The following is a 15,899-nucleotide window of genomic DNA, read 5'->3' as shown; positions in this document are numbered from 1 at the left end:
TGTCAATTATAGTCTTAGCTATCTAGGCTATAAAAGCCCTGTGATACCAGAAAGCATATTTACACTTTTTTGAAATCACATACTGCTAGATACACAGTAAATGTTAATAAATTAACAATGCTGGCCTCAACTGCTATAAGCCTGAAATTGAGACAGAAATATTAAATATCTCTCCCACACCACACTCAGACAAGTAGAATACAATCACTGAACCATTTGTTTCCCTCTAATGTTTAACTCTTTAGATGTATAATTTCTCCCCTCAATGAGACTGTATAAACTGCTTAAGAAAAAGGACAAAATTTTATATAGTTCATTTCTGCCTAGCATCTAATATAAACCAAATCCACCACCGTTGAGTCTATTCTGACTCATAGCCACCCTACAGGACAGTGTAGAACTGCCCCATAGGATTTCTAAGGCTGTCATCTTTATAGAAGCAAACTGCCACATCTTTCTCCTGCAGAGTGGCTGGTGGGTTCAAACCAACAACCTTTCAGTTAGCAGCCAAGTGCAGGGCTCCTAGCATCTAACACAGTCGTGTACAAAACTGGTAATCGTTAAATATTTACTCAGTAAATGCATACCTTCTACTGCACAAAATAAAAATTAAATCTTTATTTTTATATTTATTTTTACTATGTGATTCACCATGATTAATTAAAAGTTCTAAATAACTGGAGAAATTGTGGTGTGCTCCATCACAAGAATACAGAAATCCTAATACTTTATTCAGTACATAGGCCAGAGCTACTTATAGATTAAGTCTTCTGAATTATTGAGATTTTTTAAGGTAAAGGCTTTGCTATCCCTTTTAGTGGGGATAAGGCAATTACTCCCTTTACTTGAACTCAGCAAATTTGGCTAGAATGAGTATTGCTGACAAGCAGCAAGGCTGTTTTCCTTGGCCAGAGTTAACCTTAAGACATCTTGTTGGCTGAAGCCCTGTGGGTGGGTACAGAAAAACAATAAAAGGACAGCAATGGAAGAAGAAAAAACAGTAAGAGGCTTATCACCTACAGATTTGTGTACTGAAGTACATAACCAATGCTATGGCCTTGAACCAATGCTTGTTCCTTTGGAAAGTACGGTCCCTCCTGACCCTTTATAATTTAATGTCAGGAGGCATATTTACACATTAGTATACACATATATAAATATACCTCAGTAATTAGAAACAATGGCTTCTGAACATATATAAGTAAATAAAACTTACTTGGAAATTCCTACTTAAATCCACCAATTATTACTATCAAACAGTATACTGTATTCTACATTCTTCAACATCTTTGCAAAATACTAACTTCTATCTATATGATCATGAAGGTAGAGTTTATTTTTTGAAGATCTTTCTCTCAAAATTTCCATCCTTTTATACTTTATTCCTGCTTATGAGTGGTCCTCAAATAGTTCACTCACATTGACTCAAATTTTCCTATGGGTTTAGGAAGCTTCTTCTCATGAGATACTGAAGTCTCTAGATGGTACAGTCAGAAAATATATAAATCCACATTAACTGTTGTTAGCCCAAGATAGGCAGATACATGCAAGGCTATACAATACAGTGTCTCTTAAAAGCGTGCAGAACAAATGTGTTATGTCGACATTTTATATTTTCACACTAACAGAGAAGTAATCCTTATTTAGATAAAGGTGATTCAGGTGACACTGTCATAAATACGAAGCTTATGTTGTATAAGTATTTTCTGGAATTCACCATAACTAATTAAAAGTTCAAAATAAATTGGCAAATTATGTGCTATGCCCAGTAACAGGAATTCAGAAAACCTAACACTCCATTCAGTACTTAAGCCAGAGTTACTTACAGAGTACCACTAAGTGTTGATGTTGAAGTAAAAATTAATTCTTCCATTTCCATAATGCTTAGTTAACACAGGATACATATCAGAATTTAGAGGGAACTTTAGGCGCTGAGTATCATTATACAGTGATCTTTAAAAACACTCACCTTCAAATGACTACATTCTACGTTACACAGAGAACACAAATGTGGAAATATTCTTGGAGATGCTGCATAATAATCATTCATCATAGAAGGAGTTGGAAGTCTCTTCATCTTCTGGGCATCAGCATGTGAAAACTTTGGTAGCCATGATGCTTTCACAATCCCAAAGGGAGACTGAATGGGAGCGTCATCCTCTGACTGGTAATTCTTTTTACTTCCTCCTGATCCAACGTGTACATTAGATGAATTAATCACAGGTTCATGGGGGATCCGCTCTTGTTGGCTTACAGTTGAAATTAATTCAGAAGAAAAAGGTTGCTGGTTCATAGATGGAGTAATGAGAGACTGACTCGTTGACTGGCTACCTGTTTGGCTAATGCGTTGGCTCACGGATTTTACAGGTTCTAGGACTGACTGTCCTCCTGAAATGTGTAAGCCTGACATCTTGGTTCCACTTTCAACTGGGAAATAAGACTGATTACTGGAGGACTCACTGGGGAAGTCCATCTGTCTGAACACATCTTCAACAGGAAACACAGAATTACACATCATATTTGAAGCAGGAACAGATGCAGAAATGCTCTGCTGCGACCGAAATTCATTCTCGACCTCATCAGTTGGAATTTCGGGGTCATAAATACGTACTTCAAGTGGATCTTCTGTGTAGCCGTATTTGCTCGCATGCCCATAATCAATCACATTACTTGAAACTGCCTCACTACCAAGTGTTTCTTTACCTCTGCTCTGAGAAGGTAAATTAGGTAATCGGCGCCCCATTTTCCGCATTCTTATATCCCTCAAAATTAATGGCATATTTTCAGGAGTTAGCTGTTCATCAGGATAGCGACTGAGTTCTTCTAAATCTTCATTAGATAATCCAAAACTTGCTAAGATACTTGAGGCACTCTCTTTTGTATATCGACTCTGTACTTTAGGACTCTGCTCTGTAGCCTGTGCTAAAGAACTCTGTTTCATTCCTACTGATGCAGATATATGAGTCTCATCATCCCACCGGCTACCATGAGGCTTCCCCTTCTTTTGCTGTGCTTCATGAAAATCCAATTTTTCTTTGGTCAATCTTGGATCAGTTCGGTGTTGAGTTACCTGAACATTCATTCTCTGTGGTCCCATGTTCTGATAAGATTCATGACCAGCAAATCTGTGTGGAATTCCACGGGCTCTTCCTGCTGTGTAGTATCTTGGAAGACCCATAGATCCAGGTCTCATAAATGGTCCTGGAGGCCTCATCCCAGAAGGGTTAGGTGCTCGTGGCCTCTGAAGTGGAAAGTTTCCTCGAGGATTAAACCTGGGTCTCGACATGGCTATTTTCAAGAAAGCCTGATTTAATAAAGTATAAGGTGGTGTTGAACCATGTGAGGCAACGGCATTCAGCTGCTGAAGCGCCAACTGAGTCTTAATCTGAGCAAAGTGCAAAGGAGATGGGCCCAACAGAAGTGGGTTTGCAATGCCCAGGTTCAAGGAATTCACAAGTGGTGCGAAATTTTCCAAGAATAACACAAAGCTGAAAGTTAAAACACAAACATTAGATCATTTTAACTCAAACTACTTCATGAAGTGGGTTCTACAGGCAGTGTAAAACATTTTGAAATAAAGCCATGAAACCCATTCTGCATTTCACATATTTTAGAGTAAGGGCTTATGAGGATTTAAAACTTCCCCCAAACTTTTTCTTCTATTCTTTCCTGAATCCAAAACACACACCTCAAACTTCAAGGCAGACTTCATGTATGTTACGGTGTGCTGGATGCTGTCCTAGGTGCTGAGTGCTAATTATAATTTCTTTTAAATAATCTTGAAAAAAAATCAGGAATTTATTTCACACTTTAATAGTGAAAGAAAAAATGAAGACATTTAAATACTTAGAAATGAATATACATTTAATGTCATCAAACCTGCAAACAATGAAAACAGGAACTGTAAACCTCAAGTTTTATAAGACTCATTTCTCTAAGATACCTTCTTCCCTATAATCAGCCTTTACATCTAGTAATTTTCACAATGCAATTAAACTATGCTTTGGTTTGTTATTAAAAGCTGTTTCTCCTACGGTTAAAAACATGTTGCCAATAACTCAACTACACAATTTGACAAAGCAGTATACATAACAGAACTGGTTTTAACATACAACATAATATGTAACGAAACTAGTCACGCTACTCTTAGACTCTCTCCGTAGTGAGAGAACAAATATATACTGATAGAGTAACAATGGCTAACTTTACTGAGCATTGTCCAGACACTGAATGCTATTCTAAGCACTTTACACGGATTGATTGATTCATTTAATTCTCACAACCCTCTGAGACACGGTCAGTTTTACAGAGGAAGACACTAAGGCACAGAAAGTTAAGTAATATTCCTAAGGTTACACAGTTAATAAATGGCTGGGTCAGGATTTTCAGTTGAAGTAATCTGGCCCCCAAAGCCAAGCTTGCTTTTAACCACTAATAGATGTGAGCAAGAATATCTTGCAGTTCTCAAACACTCGAACAGTTAAAACTGGTTGTTGCCCAGCCTATCAGAGCGCAACACTATCCACCCCGACTTACTTCCCCTCCCAGAGAAATACTCCTTTAACTATCGTTCAGGACCAAGGTCAGCAGTCACATTACTTGTCTTCATGCTCCCAGTTAATAAAAAAAAAAAAAGTATAGATTATACCTGTATTTCCTATCAAAGTGCCCGGTTGGCCAGTGGTTACAGAGTGCTTGGTTGCTAACAAAAAAGGTCAGTGGTTTGAGCCCACCAGCTGCTCCGAGGGAGAAAAATGTGGCAGTCTGTTTCCATAAAGATCACAGCCTTGGGGCAGTTCTACCCTGTGCTATAATGTAACTATGAGTAGAAATCAACCTGACACCAGTGGGTTTTGGTTATACTTCCCATCAGGTCCCTACTTTCACACCTGATAGAAATGCAGAGTGGGAAATGTGAGATCTTGAGACATCTATGCCTGCTATGGAAAACCCACACTATGGATACTACTTGATAATAACTATCCAGTCCAAGCAACAATTTCACCTATAACTCTACTATGTAAAGTGAAACCTATAAGCGCTGGAACTCAATGGGACTGCCTTGTTTTCCTGGGTCTGGTAAGTTTTCCGCCTTTGACAGGGTACAGTCTGCCACTTTTCTATCACTTGTTTTGGTGGAAAATATTTGTGTTTTTCTTCTCTGACAGGTTTCTGGCTCTTGCAGCTTTTACTGAACTTTTTTCTTTACTTACACATTATGTACATAAGTAAAATGTTAATCTGGCTGAGAAATGGGCTTTATCTGGTTAACACTCTCCCTTCCAACCATCTTGCATGTTGCCACTAGATTTAATCTTTGCAAAAGAACATTTTTACCACATCACTTCTCTGTTTAAAAATCTAGAGTATCTCATTCCCTTTTCTTCTTAGCTTTACTTTCAGGTCCAATCAAATTTAGTCAATCTCCATCTTGCTAATTTTGGATTTAATTTTAATTATCTTATTTCCCAAGTATATGATCCCACTCTTCTCAAAAGACCCCCAAATATGTTAAACCACTTGAATGATCATATCAAAAATCCTCATTTTCCCCACAGATTATTCATTTTCAAATTAGAATGAAACACAAAAACAAAAATTACACAGCAGCAGACACAATCTTACTGTACAATGATACTCAAATTCTCTGTAAATAATGTTCATTTATAACAAACTCCAGGTTTTGTAAACAATCCTAACTCATGTGAAACTGTGCCTACCTTCTACATAATAAAAATACCTCCAAAAACAACTTTCTTTAACCAAAATCCTTAAACAAATACAATCCTTTCTTAAGCAAGCAATTTGTCAAAGTTACTGAAACTCTTTCTGCACCATTTTCCCCACTTGGTGAAGACTGCTCTCCCGACTTCAGGTGCACGAGCTCCTCCAGATACTGTCTCTCTTCCATAATAAAACAGAAAAGGTACAGATTTCAATCCCAACCCAAACCTATTGCTGTTGAGTCGATTCTGACTCATAGCGATTACTACGTGCAACTGTGAACAAGTATCAGTTTAAAGCATCTACATTTTAAATTTTAAAGGAAAGATCTATGTATTTCCTAACGTGCCTAGCACTGCAGAGCAGTTCTTCACAAACTGTATTCTGCAGAATACTAATGTTCTGTTTTAAGACTGTGTAAGTCTTTGCCAAGAGTTCCCTTGTCAAGGAAGTTTGAAAAGCAATGCACATGCCACCATTTCTTAGAGGTGCACAATTTCTGTTAGCACATTAAACGCTCTAAAAGCCCTGTTGTTTACCAAAAACCTGTTTTCACTTTACATTTCCCAAAGCTGAGTTTTCCTTCACGCATCTCTCCAGGGTTGACACTGGTAAAGCACAAACGATGGACAATCAGATCAGTAACTTGCCTTATACTGTGGAAGCAGAGTCCTAAGCCCCTCCTCCTCCCATTCCCCCTCAACCTTTTAGTTGCTAGATCATGGGGTGGTGGTGGTGGGGTGGTCTGAGGGAAGGACTGAAAGAGTAGGGGAAACACTGGTGTACCCTTGGGACAGTCATTATTTATTAATCAGGGCAGAATTACCTCCTGAAATTTTCCCTTTACATGCCTCTGCAATTAACAGGGTATGCAGAGACTCAAAATTGGTTGAATAAACTGTGGTATATCCATACTGCATAGCTGTAAAAAGGAATGAGGAAAATACTATTATACAACCTTGGTAGGATATACCCTAAGGACAAGAACTAAGGGGAAAAACCTTAAACTGATTTCAGTAATCATAGTATTGAATGTTGATATTCTGAGATTGTTGTGGGTGAATTATGTGTTAAAGTGAACACAATTATATTGGTAAAACTATCTCTCATGGGAAATGGGAGATACAAATTTTAAGATCAATAAGGTAACACTCTATGGACTCATGACATGTTTAATCTTAATAATATTTAAGTGTGAAAAGGACTAGAAAATACTAAGGCAGTACCTTATTGCTAAGACTAGGATTCCTAAATACCATTTCCTAACTAATAGAAATGAGGACTCCCTGGGAAAATAGCTTATTCCACGTACGGAACAGAGAATGTTTTAAGATTAACCTGCGACACTTTGTACACAGCAAGGACGCTACCAAAAGCCACTGAAGTCGTATCAAAAGAACTTGGGACCCAACTTAGAGACTCTCACTGGCCAAAATCACAACAATCCGAGCATCGACAAGCTAACTGCTATGGGTCGAAACATATCAAAACATCTAAACACACGAGTTAATTAATATTAAAAAAAAAAATTCATTTGTTGCCCTTATAGGATATGAGGAAATCACTCATTATTTTGAAAACTGGTTAAAAAATAAAGGGAAAAAAACAAAAACACACTTTTTCTGCTTTTCCTTTAAAAACTATACTTCAGGGTAACTAAATAGTTGGCACAGGGAAGTTTCTCGTTATAGAAGTATTCCAGCTAATAAAGAAAGAATGACTAAATTAGAAAACTGTATTTTCCAAATAACAAATTATTGGATCTGTACAATCGTAATTAAAAGCTGTTAACACTGCAAAGAAAGACAACCGTATTTTTATGTGCTTCCTAATGGACGTGCACTATGAAGTATTCTTGGGAAGCAAAAAGAACCTGAATCTGAATGTAATTAAACCTCTAGATGTAACTACCAGTTTAAAGGAAATAGGGGGAGAGGGGATGTTAGAGAATCATGTTAAACAATACCACAGGGATGAAGTCAACGCTAGGCTTGTCTTGAAAAAGCTACACAACAAAACAACTGGTTTCTTCAACAACAACAAAAATATAAGGAGGCGGAGGGCGAGAGAAGGGATACGTATCAAGGGTTCTGAACCTGTGGATTTGTGGACTTTGGAAGGAACATCAACTCCTTGAAAAGTATACACAAATTTAGGTGGCTGGGGTGAAGGTGGGGAAACCCTGATGGTGTAGTGGTTAAGAGCTACAGCTGCTAACCAAAACGTCAGCAGTTCGAATCCACCAGGTGCTCCTTGGAAACCCTATGAGGCAGTTCTACTCTGTCTTTTAGGGTTGCTGTGAGTCAGAAACAACTTGACAGCAACAGGTTTGATTTTTTCTTGGGGGGGATGAGTGTTAAGTGTACTTGTGAGCATTTCCTGCACAAAAGATCCATAGCTTTCATCAGAACCACAAAGGAATTCATGGCCTATAAAAGGTTAAAAACCACAATGCTATGAATTTAAAGGACCAAAAAAAAAAAAAAAAACCCCACTGCCGTCTAGTTAACTTCAACTCACAGCAACCACAGGACAGACTGGAACCGTCCCACAGGGTTTTCAAGGAGTGGCTGGTAGAAAGAATCAAACTGCCAACCTTTTGGTAAGCAGCCAAGCTCTTAACCACTGCACCAGAAATCTATTAAATTCTCAGTATACTCAATGTATGGATCTTGATTTGAACAAACTATCTTAAAAAATGAGGTAAATGAGAAATTTTAACAACTCACTATTTGATATTCAGGCATTATTAATGTAGGTTTGAAAATGGTACTGTTTTTAGAGACACCTTTTGGAAATGCATACTAAAATATTTATGATAAAACAATATGCCTGCATTATGCTTCGAAATAATCAAAAGGGATGGAGATCAACAATATTGTCATGAGCTGATAACTACAGAAGTTAGGTGATAGGTACTGGGGTTTCACTATCATATTGGTATGTGTGAAATTTACCATTACAAACAGAAAAAAAATAGCACACAAGTCTTTCAGAAATCTAAAGACCACTTTACTTAAATAAAGCAATGTTCCAAGGTAACCCTGAAATTAACAAAAAAAGTCACTACAATGTTCCAACTCTCTAGAAGATGAGAAACCACCACTTAAAAAATGTAACTATATCCTTGATTTAATATCTTTATTTGAATTTATCTTGTAAATAAAATAATTCTGTTATCAATCATCTCTTGCACTCATTTTGGCTGCACAAACTTGTACAGTAGCCTCTAGTTGAAATTAGCTTTAATATTATATATATTAGGTTCTTTGGTTAACAAAAAACAAAATCAAATGTTGGCAGGGTAAAGGAAAAACATCCACAAGCATCACGGTACTGCAAATTCTTTTTTATTTTTTTTGGATCAATCTAGCAATAACAAAAGCTACACAAGTTTTAACGCTCTTGGTTCAATGAGTAGATGTTTGAGAATTTAGGGCAAGGAACTAAGCCTGGCATATTAGCTAGTTATTCTTAAATTATTAATTCAAACTTATCACTGCTCTTTGCTAAGACATAAATATACAAAGAGAAACCGAAGTATCTTTTACCATTCAGTTACCTGACTGGTAGACAGAAAAGCATGTGGATTATGCTAGTATTGGAAAAATGAATATATGAAATGACACTTACAAAAAAGCGTATCGTGGGCCATGACTGCAACTGTCTTAGTCTTAAAATCCATCTATGTATGTATGAACACTAACAAATATCAACAACAAATTTATAGCAATAAAAAGCATACTGTTCACTAGACTTTTTTCTACAAAAATTGCTTATACAGGAAAAAAAGAGACAAAATATGGGTTTTAAAACAGACTCCAAAGTAATGAGCTTACTTGAAAAAAAAGCTAGAAAGTACTTTCCTGCTTCAATATTGTATTTTAGAAATACTTCCATTCATCAATTCCTTTAACAATTGACTATTACAGCTTTGTTTATACTCTTGTATTCCCTACTTCCTTTTTTATTGCCAAATTTCACTATTGGCATTTAAGGGCTACTTCGTTTTAATAGATCTTTTATTCCTTGATTTTCACCAGCCACTCTGCAGGAGAAAGATGTGGTAGTTTCCTTCCGTAAAGTTTACAGTCTTGGAAACCCCATATGACAGTTCTACTCTGTCCCACAGGGTCGCTACGAGTCATAACCAACTTGATGGCAACAGGGTTTTGGTTTATTCCTGATTTTATTTCTTCAATCATTTTACTGTATATTTAAACTACGTTAACTATAGGAGTATACAAACAGATTAAAAAACGGGTAACTGCTAATGCCAATCTGAGGGGGATTCAAAAATATCGCTCAAAATACGAAACTACAATAATGTTTTAACTATAAGTTATTTTTAATTAACTACCATTATGGAGAAAAAATAAAATGCTAGTTAATGATGAAATACCCATATAAAAGTATTACATATGTATGTAAGTAAACAGAATTACATATGTATATAGTATTATCCTGGTGGCGTAGTGCTTAAGTGCTATGGCTGCTAACCAAAGGGTTGGCAATTCGAATCTGCCACATGCTCCTTGGAAACTGTATGGGGCAGTTATACTCTGTCCTATAGGGTCGCTATTAGTTGGAATCGACTCGAGAGCACTGGGTTTGGTTTCTTGGTTATGGTATTACCATCACCTATGTCTAAAGTCAAGCAGGCTCAAAAGGGCCACATAAACCAGAGGCTCCATCAGCCTGATACCAGAAGAACTAGATGGTGCCCAGCTACCACCAATGACTGCCCTGACAGGGAGCACAGCAGAGCGTCCCTGATGGAGCAAGAGAAAAGTGTGGTGCAGAACTGAAATTCACGTGAAAAGACCACACTTAATGGTCTGAGACTAGAGGAGTCCTCGAAGACATGGCCCCAGACTCTGTTAACCCAAACCTAAAACCATTCCCAAAGCCAACTCTTCAGACAAAGATTAGACTAGACTATAAAACATAAAATAATATCCCTGAAGAATGTGCTTCTTTCTTAGTTCAAACAGCTACACAAGACTAAACGGGCAGCTCCTGTCCAGAGGCAGGATGAGAAAGCAGAAAGGGACAGGAGCTGGTTGGATGCACATGGAACACGTGGGGTGGAAAGGGAGAATGTGCTGTCACATTACAGGGACTGCAACTAGTGGCACATAACAGTATGTGTATGAATTTTTGTACGAGAAATTAACCTGAGCTGTAAACTTTCACCTAAAGCACAATTAAAAAAAAAACAAAGTCAAGCAGGCTTCTAATCCTAAACCAGGAAATTTGACAGTGCTCCAGGTTCTCCAAATTTGCTATTAGAATATAAAGACCAAGGGGTTTCACCAAGGATGACATTCACTGATTTGCTGATAATCTGAAAATATTGCTAATATCATAGGATTCATATAATCATCAAGGTAAAAACCAATAGCCAGAAACTTACAACAAATGCTTAATGCAGTAAATACAGTGAAACCTGTGACAGCCAGAACTCAACAGGGCTGCCTTGTTTTAAGGGTCTCAAGTTTTCCGCTTTTGACAGGGTGCAGTTTTGCCACTTTTCTATTGTTCTCTAGTACTAGAAAATATTTTGCTTTTCCCTCTCTGGCAGGTTTTCCTTACACAAGTTCCAGCTTTCACAGGTTTTACTATATTACCCTTTATTATCCATAATCATTAAAGAATACGCCACTTTCTGGATAAGCGGTTTTCCTAAGTAAGCTTTTCATTTTTTTTCTCCCAGTCATGGAATACATAGCATCCATTGCCGTAGTGAGAAATACAGATTAGAATAAAAATCAGCCGAGGTTCTAAAATTTTTTTACAGGCCCAGAGCATACACCATAGTATTGGAATTAAAGGTTTCTAATGATTTTTTTTTTTTATGATTAGGGTCAGGAACCACAGAGAAAAGACATGAAAGCTCCTTCTGGGTTGGAGAAGAGCTTCCGAATTTCAATCAGAGGTTAAGTTGTTAGTACTGAAACCAGGAAGTGGAGTAATACCTCGGAAAAGTGATTTTGGGGAAAGAAGGGGAAGGGGAGAATAAATTCAAACTGAAAGAATCTAACTTTCACCTAGTCGTCAAAAAGGCTTATGATAGGGAGTTTCAGAACCTAGGACTTGAAGGCTAAACTTAGGTGGTTGTGCCAACTCACTCAATCGCCAACTGTTGGTTTGGCATACTGTAGTGGATTGGGTGTTGCTATGATGCTGAAAATTATGCTGCTGGTATTTCAAATACCAGCAGGGTCACCCATGATGGCAAGGTTTCAGCACAGATTCCCTACTGTCTTAGACTGGTTTCTCTTAGACAAGCGAAACAGTGAAACATGTATAAATACACACACACACATATATAAATGTAAATATACAGAGAGACAGATTTATTTCAAGGAACTAGCTCAGGCAGTTGTGGAGGCTGGCCAGTTCCAAACAGGTCGCTCAGGCATCAGGCTAGAGGCTCCTCATGACTCACATGGTTGTAGGGGTGTGACGAACCCAAAATCGGCAGGTCCAACAGCAGGCTGCTGCCTCACTGCACCGCAGGGGCTGGCGAATCCCAAAATCTGCAGGTCAGACAGCAGGCTGCTGGTTCACGTCCCAAGAACCAGAGTCAGAGGATGACGAGTCACATACAGGATTGAGAGCAGGCAAGCTTTGCCAGAACATTCCTATACATTGGATGCAGGCCACACCCCCATGGAAACCCCCCTATCAACTGACTGGCTGCTCCTATCAGATCACAAAATGGAGGATGATTACATAATATCTGCCAAGTCACTGAGAATCATGGCCTAGCCAAGGTGACAAATAACCTTAACCATGACACCTACTTAGACAGACTAGGAAAAAAGGCCTGGCGATCTACCTCAGAAAATTAGCCAGTGAAAACATACGGATCACAACAGAACACTGTCCATTATAGTGCTAAAAGATGAACCCCCTAGGTTGTAGGGCACTACACAATGGCTGCAACAATGGAATCAAACATGCCAATGCAATCATGAAGATGGTACAGGGCTGGGCAACACTTCATTTTGTTATACATAGGTCACCATGAGTCAGAGCCATCTCAAGAACAACTAACAACAAAAATGACAACTCCCTCTCCCCCTCTCACCTTTCCTTACCCAATTTTTAGCTTCTGGCTGTCCTACACTAGCATGTGCTTTTGCCTTTTGCTGCTATTACCATTTCTGTACACCTCGGCTTTGCTAAATATTGTTGTTGGTTTTTTAATTAAAAAGAACTATTTAACAGGCAATGTCACTAGTTTAGAAAGTTCCTTCTCACAAGTATGCAAATCCTGCAGGCTACTGTAGGGTGAGGGAAGGCGAGGACATATTTGCTTGCTGTGGCCAATAACTTCTCAGAGACTGTTTCTTTATTTCATAGGCCTTTTCCCCTTCTTTCTTTTCAATTGTGGTGGAAAGGGAAATTCAGAGTCATTCATTCATTTTTATTTTTGAGATCCCAATTTTTTATTTTTAAGATCCTACTATATGACTGATGCCTTCAAATTACGCTGTTGGCGAAGAATATTAATTATACCACGGACTGCCAGAAGAACAAACAAGTCTTTTGTCTTGGAAGAAGTATAGCCAGAGTGCTCCTTGAAAGTGAGGGTGCCAAGACTTTGTCTCACATACTTTGGACATGTTATCAGAAGGGACCGGTCCCTGGAGAAGGACATCATGCTTGGTAAGGCAGGGGGTTAGCAAAAAAGACGGAAAACCCTCAAAACGATGGACTGACACAGTGGCTCCAACAATCGGCTCCAACATAGCAACAATTGTGAGGATGGTACAGGACTGGGGAGTGCTTCATGCTGTTGTATATACAAGTTGGAACCAATTCCACTGCACCTAACAACAACATTACATGATAGTCACTATTCTAGTTCCTGGAGTTTTAAAAATGGTTCCTACAGCCAAAGGCTTACAATCCAACAATAAAAAGAAAGTAAATCAACTGCAGTACAGTTTGTCAGTATCACAAAAATACTAAGGCATCAGAAAAAGGTTGCTGCAAGAGGTAACGGATGCTTTAGTTGAGTTGTATAGGATGAGCGCCTTCAAAGCTTTTTAGAGAACTGGGAAAATTGAGATTTCAGACAACAAGGTCCTATTAACATGTGCTTACCAAATTTCAGAAAATTTATAATTTTATGGGCAAAGTTTCTAAATAAAATAAACCCATTGCTATCGAGTCGATTCTAACCCTACAGGACAGAGGAGAACTGCCCCATAGGATTTTCAAGGAGCACCTGGGGAATTAGAACTGCCAACCTTTTGGTTAGCAGCTGAGGTCTTAACCACTGTGCCACCAGGACTCCTCTGAACAAAATGCTATAATAAAAAGAAACAGCTGCGCTGGAATGATAAAAAGCAAGTTATAAATAAGCTAATCTATTAATGGCATATATCTGACAAAGCTATAAAGTTCTGGACCAAGACAAAGTATAGCTTCAGTTACATAAAATATCCACATTGTCTATTAACTATTTGATAAAATTATCTATGGAGATAGAAATATGTGATGGGAACCTATTTCCTTTATGGCAACTGCTATGTTAGCTACTGTTTTTACTGGCTTTTGGACTGGGTCCAAAAACTATCCATCCTTAATCTTCTGCCTCTCTCTACAGCAATTCTCTTAGCCACCAAGGTTTTTTAAAAAAGCTCTGTATTCTTCATTTCTAAATACTCATAAACTTCTATGTATTCCTGTCAATACCTCTCACGCATACGTTCTTTTCTCCCTCACAACTACAGCCCTTTAAGCTTTCATCATCCTACACCACAGCTGGCCTCCATTCCAACTCATTCTGTCACTGTCAGATTACCCCACTGCTGTAGAGTCGATTTTGACTCATAGTAACCCTGTAGGACAGAATAGAATTGCCCCATAGGGTTTCCAAGCAGCACCTGGTGGATTCAAACTGACAATCTTTCAGTTAGCAGCCGAGCTCTTATCCACTGCGTTACCAGGGCTCCTGTCAGATTAATATCCTTAAAACATTTCTTTCAGCATATCATTCTCTACATTAAAATCTTCACTTAACCACTGCCTAGAAGATACTGTCCGAATGCCTCAGCCTGGCATTTAGTATTTATAACCTAATCTCAATCTGGAAACCCTGGTGGCATAGTGGTTAAGTGCTACGGCTGCTAACCAAAAGGTCAGCAGTTCAAATCCACCAGGTGCTCCTTGGAAACTCTATGGGGCAGTTCTACACTGTCCTATAAGGTGACTGACTATAAGTCAGGATCTACTCAACAGCAACGGCTTTGGGTTTAATCTCAACCTACCCTTCACATCTTACTAGCTAGTAATACTTAACTCAAACCTTCTGCTAAAGCCAAATCAGTCTATTTGCTAGGTTAAGCACTTGGCTGCTAACTGAAAGGTTGGTGGTTTGAACCCATCCAGTGGCCCTGTGACAGAAAGGTCTGGGGATCTGCCTCCATAAAGATTACGGTCAAGAAACCTCTACGGGAGCAGTTCTACTCTATCACATGAGGTCGCTGAGTCAAAACTGACCTGATGGCACCCAACAACAACCATTTCCATGGTGAACCCCATCAGTGCAGAGTCATACTACTCCATAGGGTGTTTAATACTATGACCTTTGGGAAGCAGATTGCCAGGTCTGTCTTCTGAGGCACCTCTGGGTGGGTCTGAGCCACCAACCTTTCGGTTAGTATTTGAGTACTTAACCATTTGGTCTACCCAGGGGCTCCCTGAGTCGGAATCGACTTAACAGCAACTAACAACCACCACCATGTCCCACAAATCTTGCTTCCATACTTTCATTCATACCTCACCACCTAGATTACTCCTGTCTCTGAATCAAATCCACTTCTTGTGAAGTGCCAGCCTAGAAGAATCCTTCTGATCATCTCCTATGGCACACATTAAACTGACATAACTCAATGAAGTAATATACAGTCTTTCAAATTCATTTCTAAGCTGATACTTTGGTATTTGAAAAACTTTTTATTCAGTAATTGAATTCACTTAAATATTTAAAGAATATTTGCAATGTTAGGTTATTATTTCAGGGATATGAAAAGAGGAACTACAACTAGGCACCAAGACAGGGTAAAATAAATACGAGGGCAAAAAGACACAGATTTAAATCCCTGCTGTGCTTAGTGGCCAGTTCCCTCATTTATAAAATGAAGACATCATCTTCC

The 15,899-nt window shown here is 38.5% G+C and overlaps 1 protein-coding gene across 6 annotated transcripts in view; it reads right to left on the bottom strand.

The window, feature by feature from the left end:
* ZNF638 (zinc finger protein 638) overlaps positions 1 to 15,899 on the bottom strand; it is a 91,023-nt gene that overhangs the window by 62,513 nt on the left and 12,611 nt on the right. For all 6 annotated transcript variants that reach the window (XM_023552755.2, XM_010593642.2, XM_010593644.3 and 3 more), the window contains exon 2: positions 1,970 to 3,488. In XM_023552755.2, coding sequence (XP_023408523.1) covers positions 1,970 to 3,286 — 1,317 coding nt within the window. In that variant the 5' untranslated portion in view covers positions 3,287 to 3,488. The remainder of the gene's footprint in view (positions 1 to 1,969; positions 3,489 to 15,899) is intronic.

This window comes from Loxodonta africana, chromosome 15 (genome assembly GCF_030014295.1).
Source record: "Loxodonta africana isolate mLoxAfr1 chromosome 15, mLoxAfr1.hap2, whole genome shotgun sequence".
Lineage (NCBI taxonomy): Eukaryota > Metazoa > Chordata > Mammalia > Proboscidea > Elephantidae > Loxodonta > Loxodonta africana.
The sequence above is the reverse complement of the archived record's forward strand: the minus strand, read 5'-3'. Positions and strand labels throughout refer to the sequence as shown.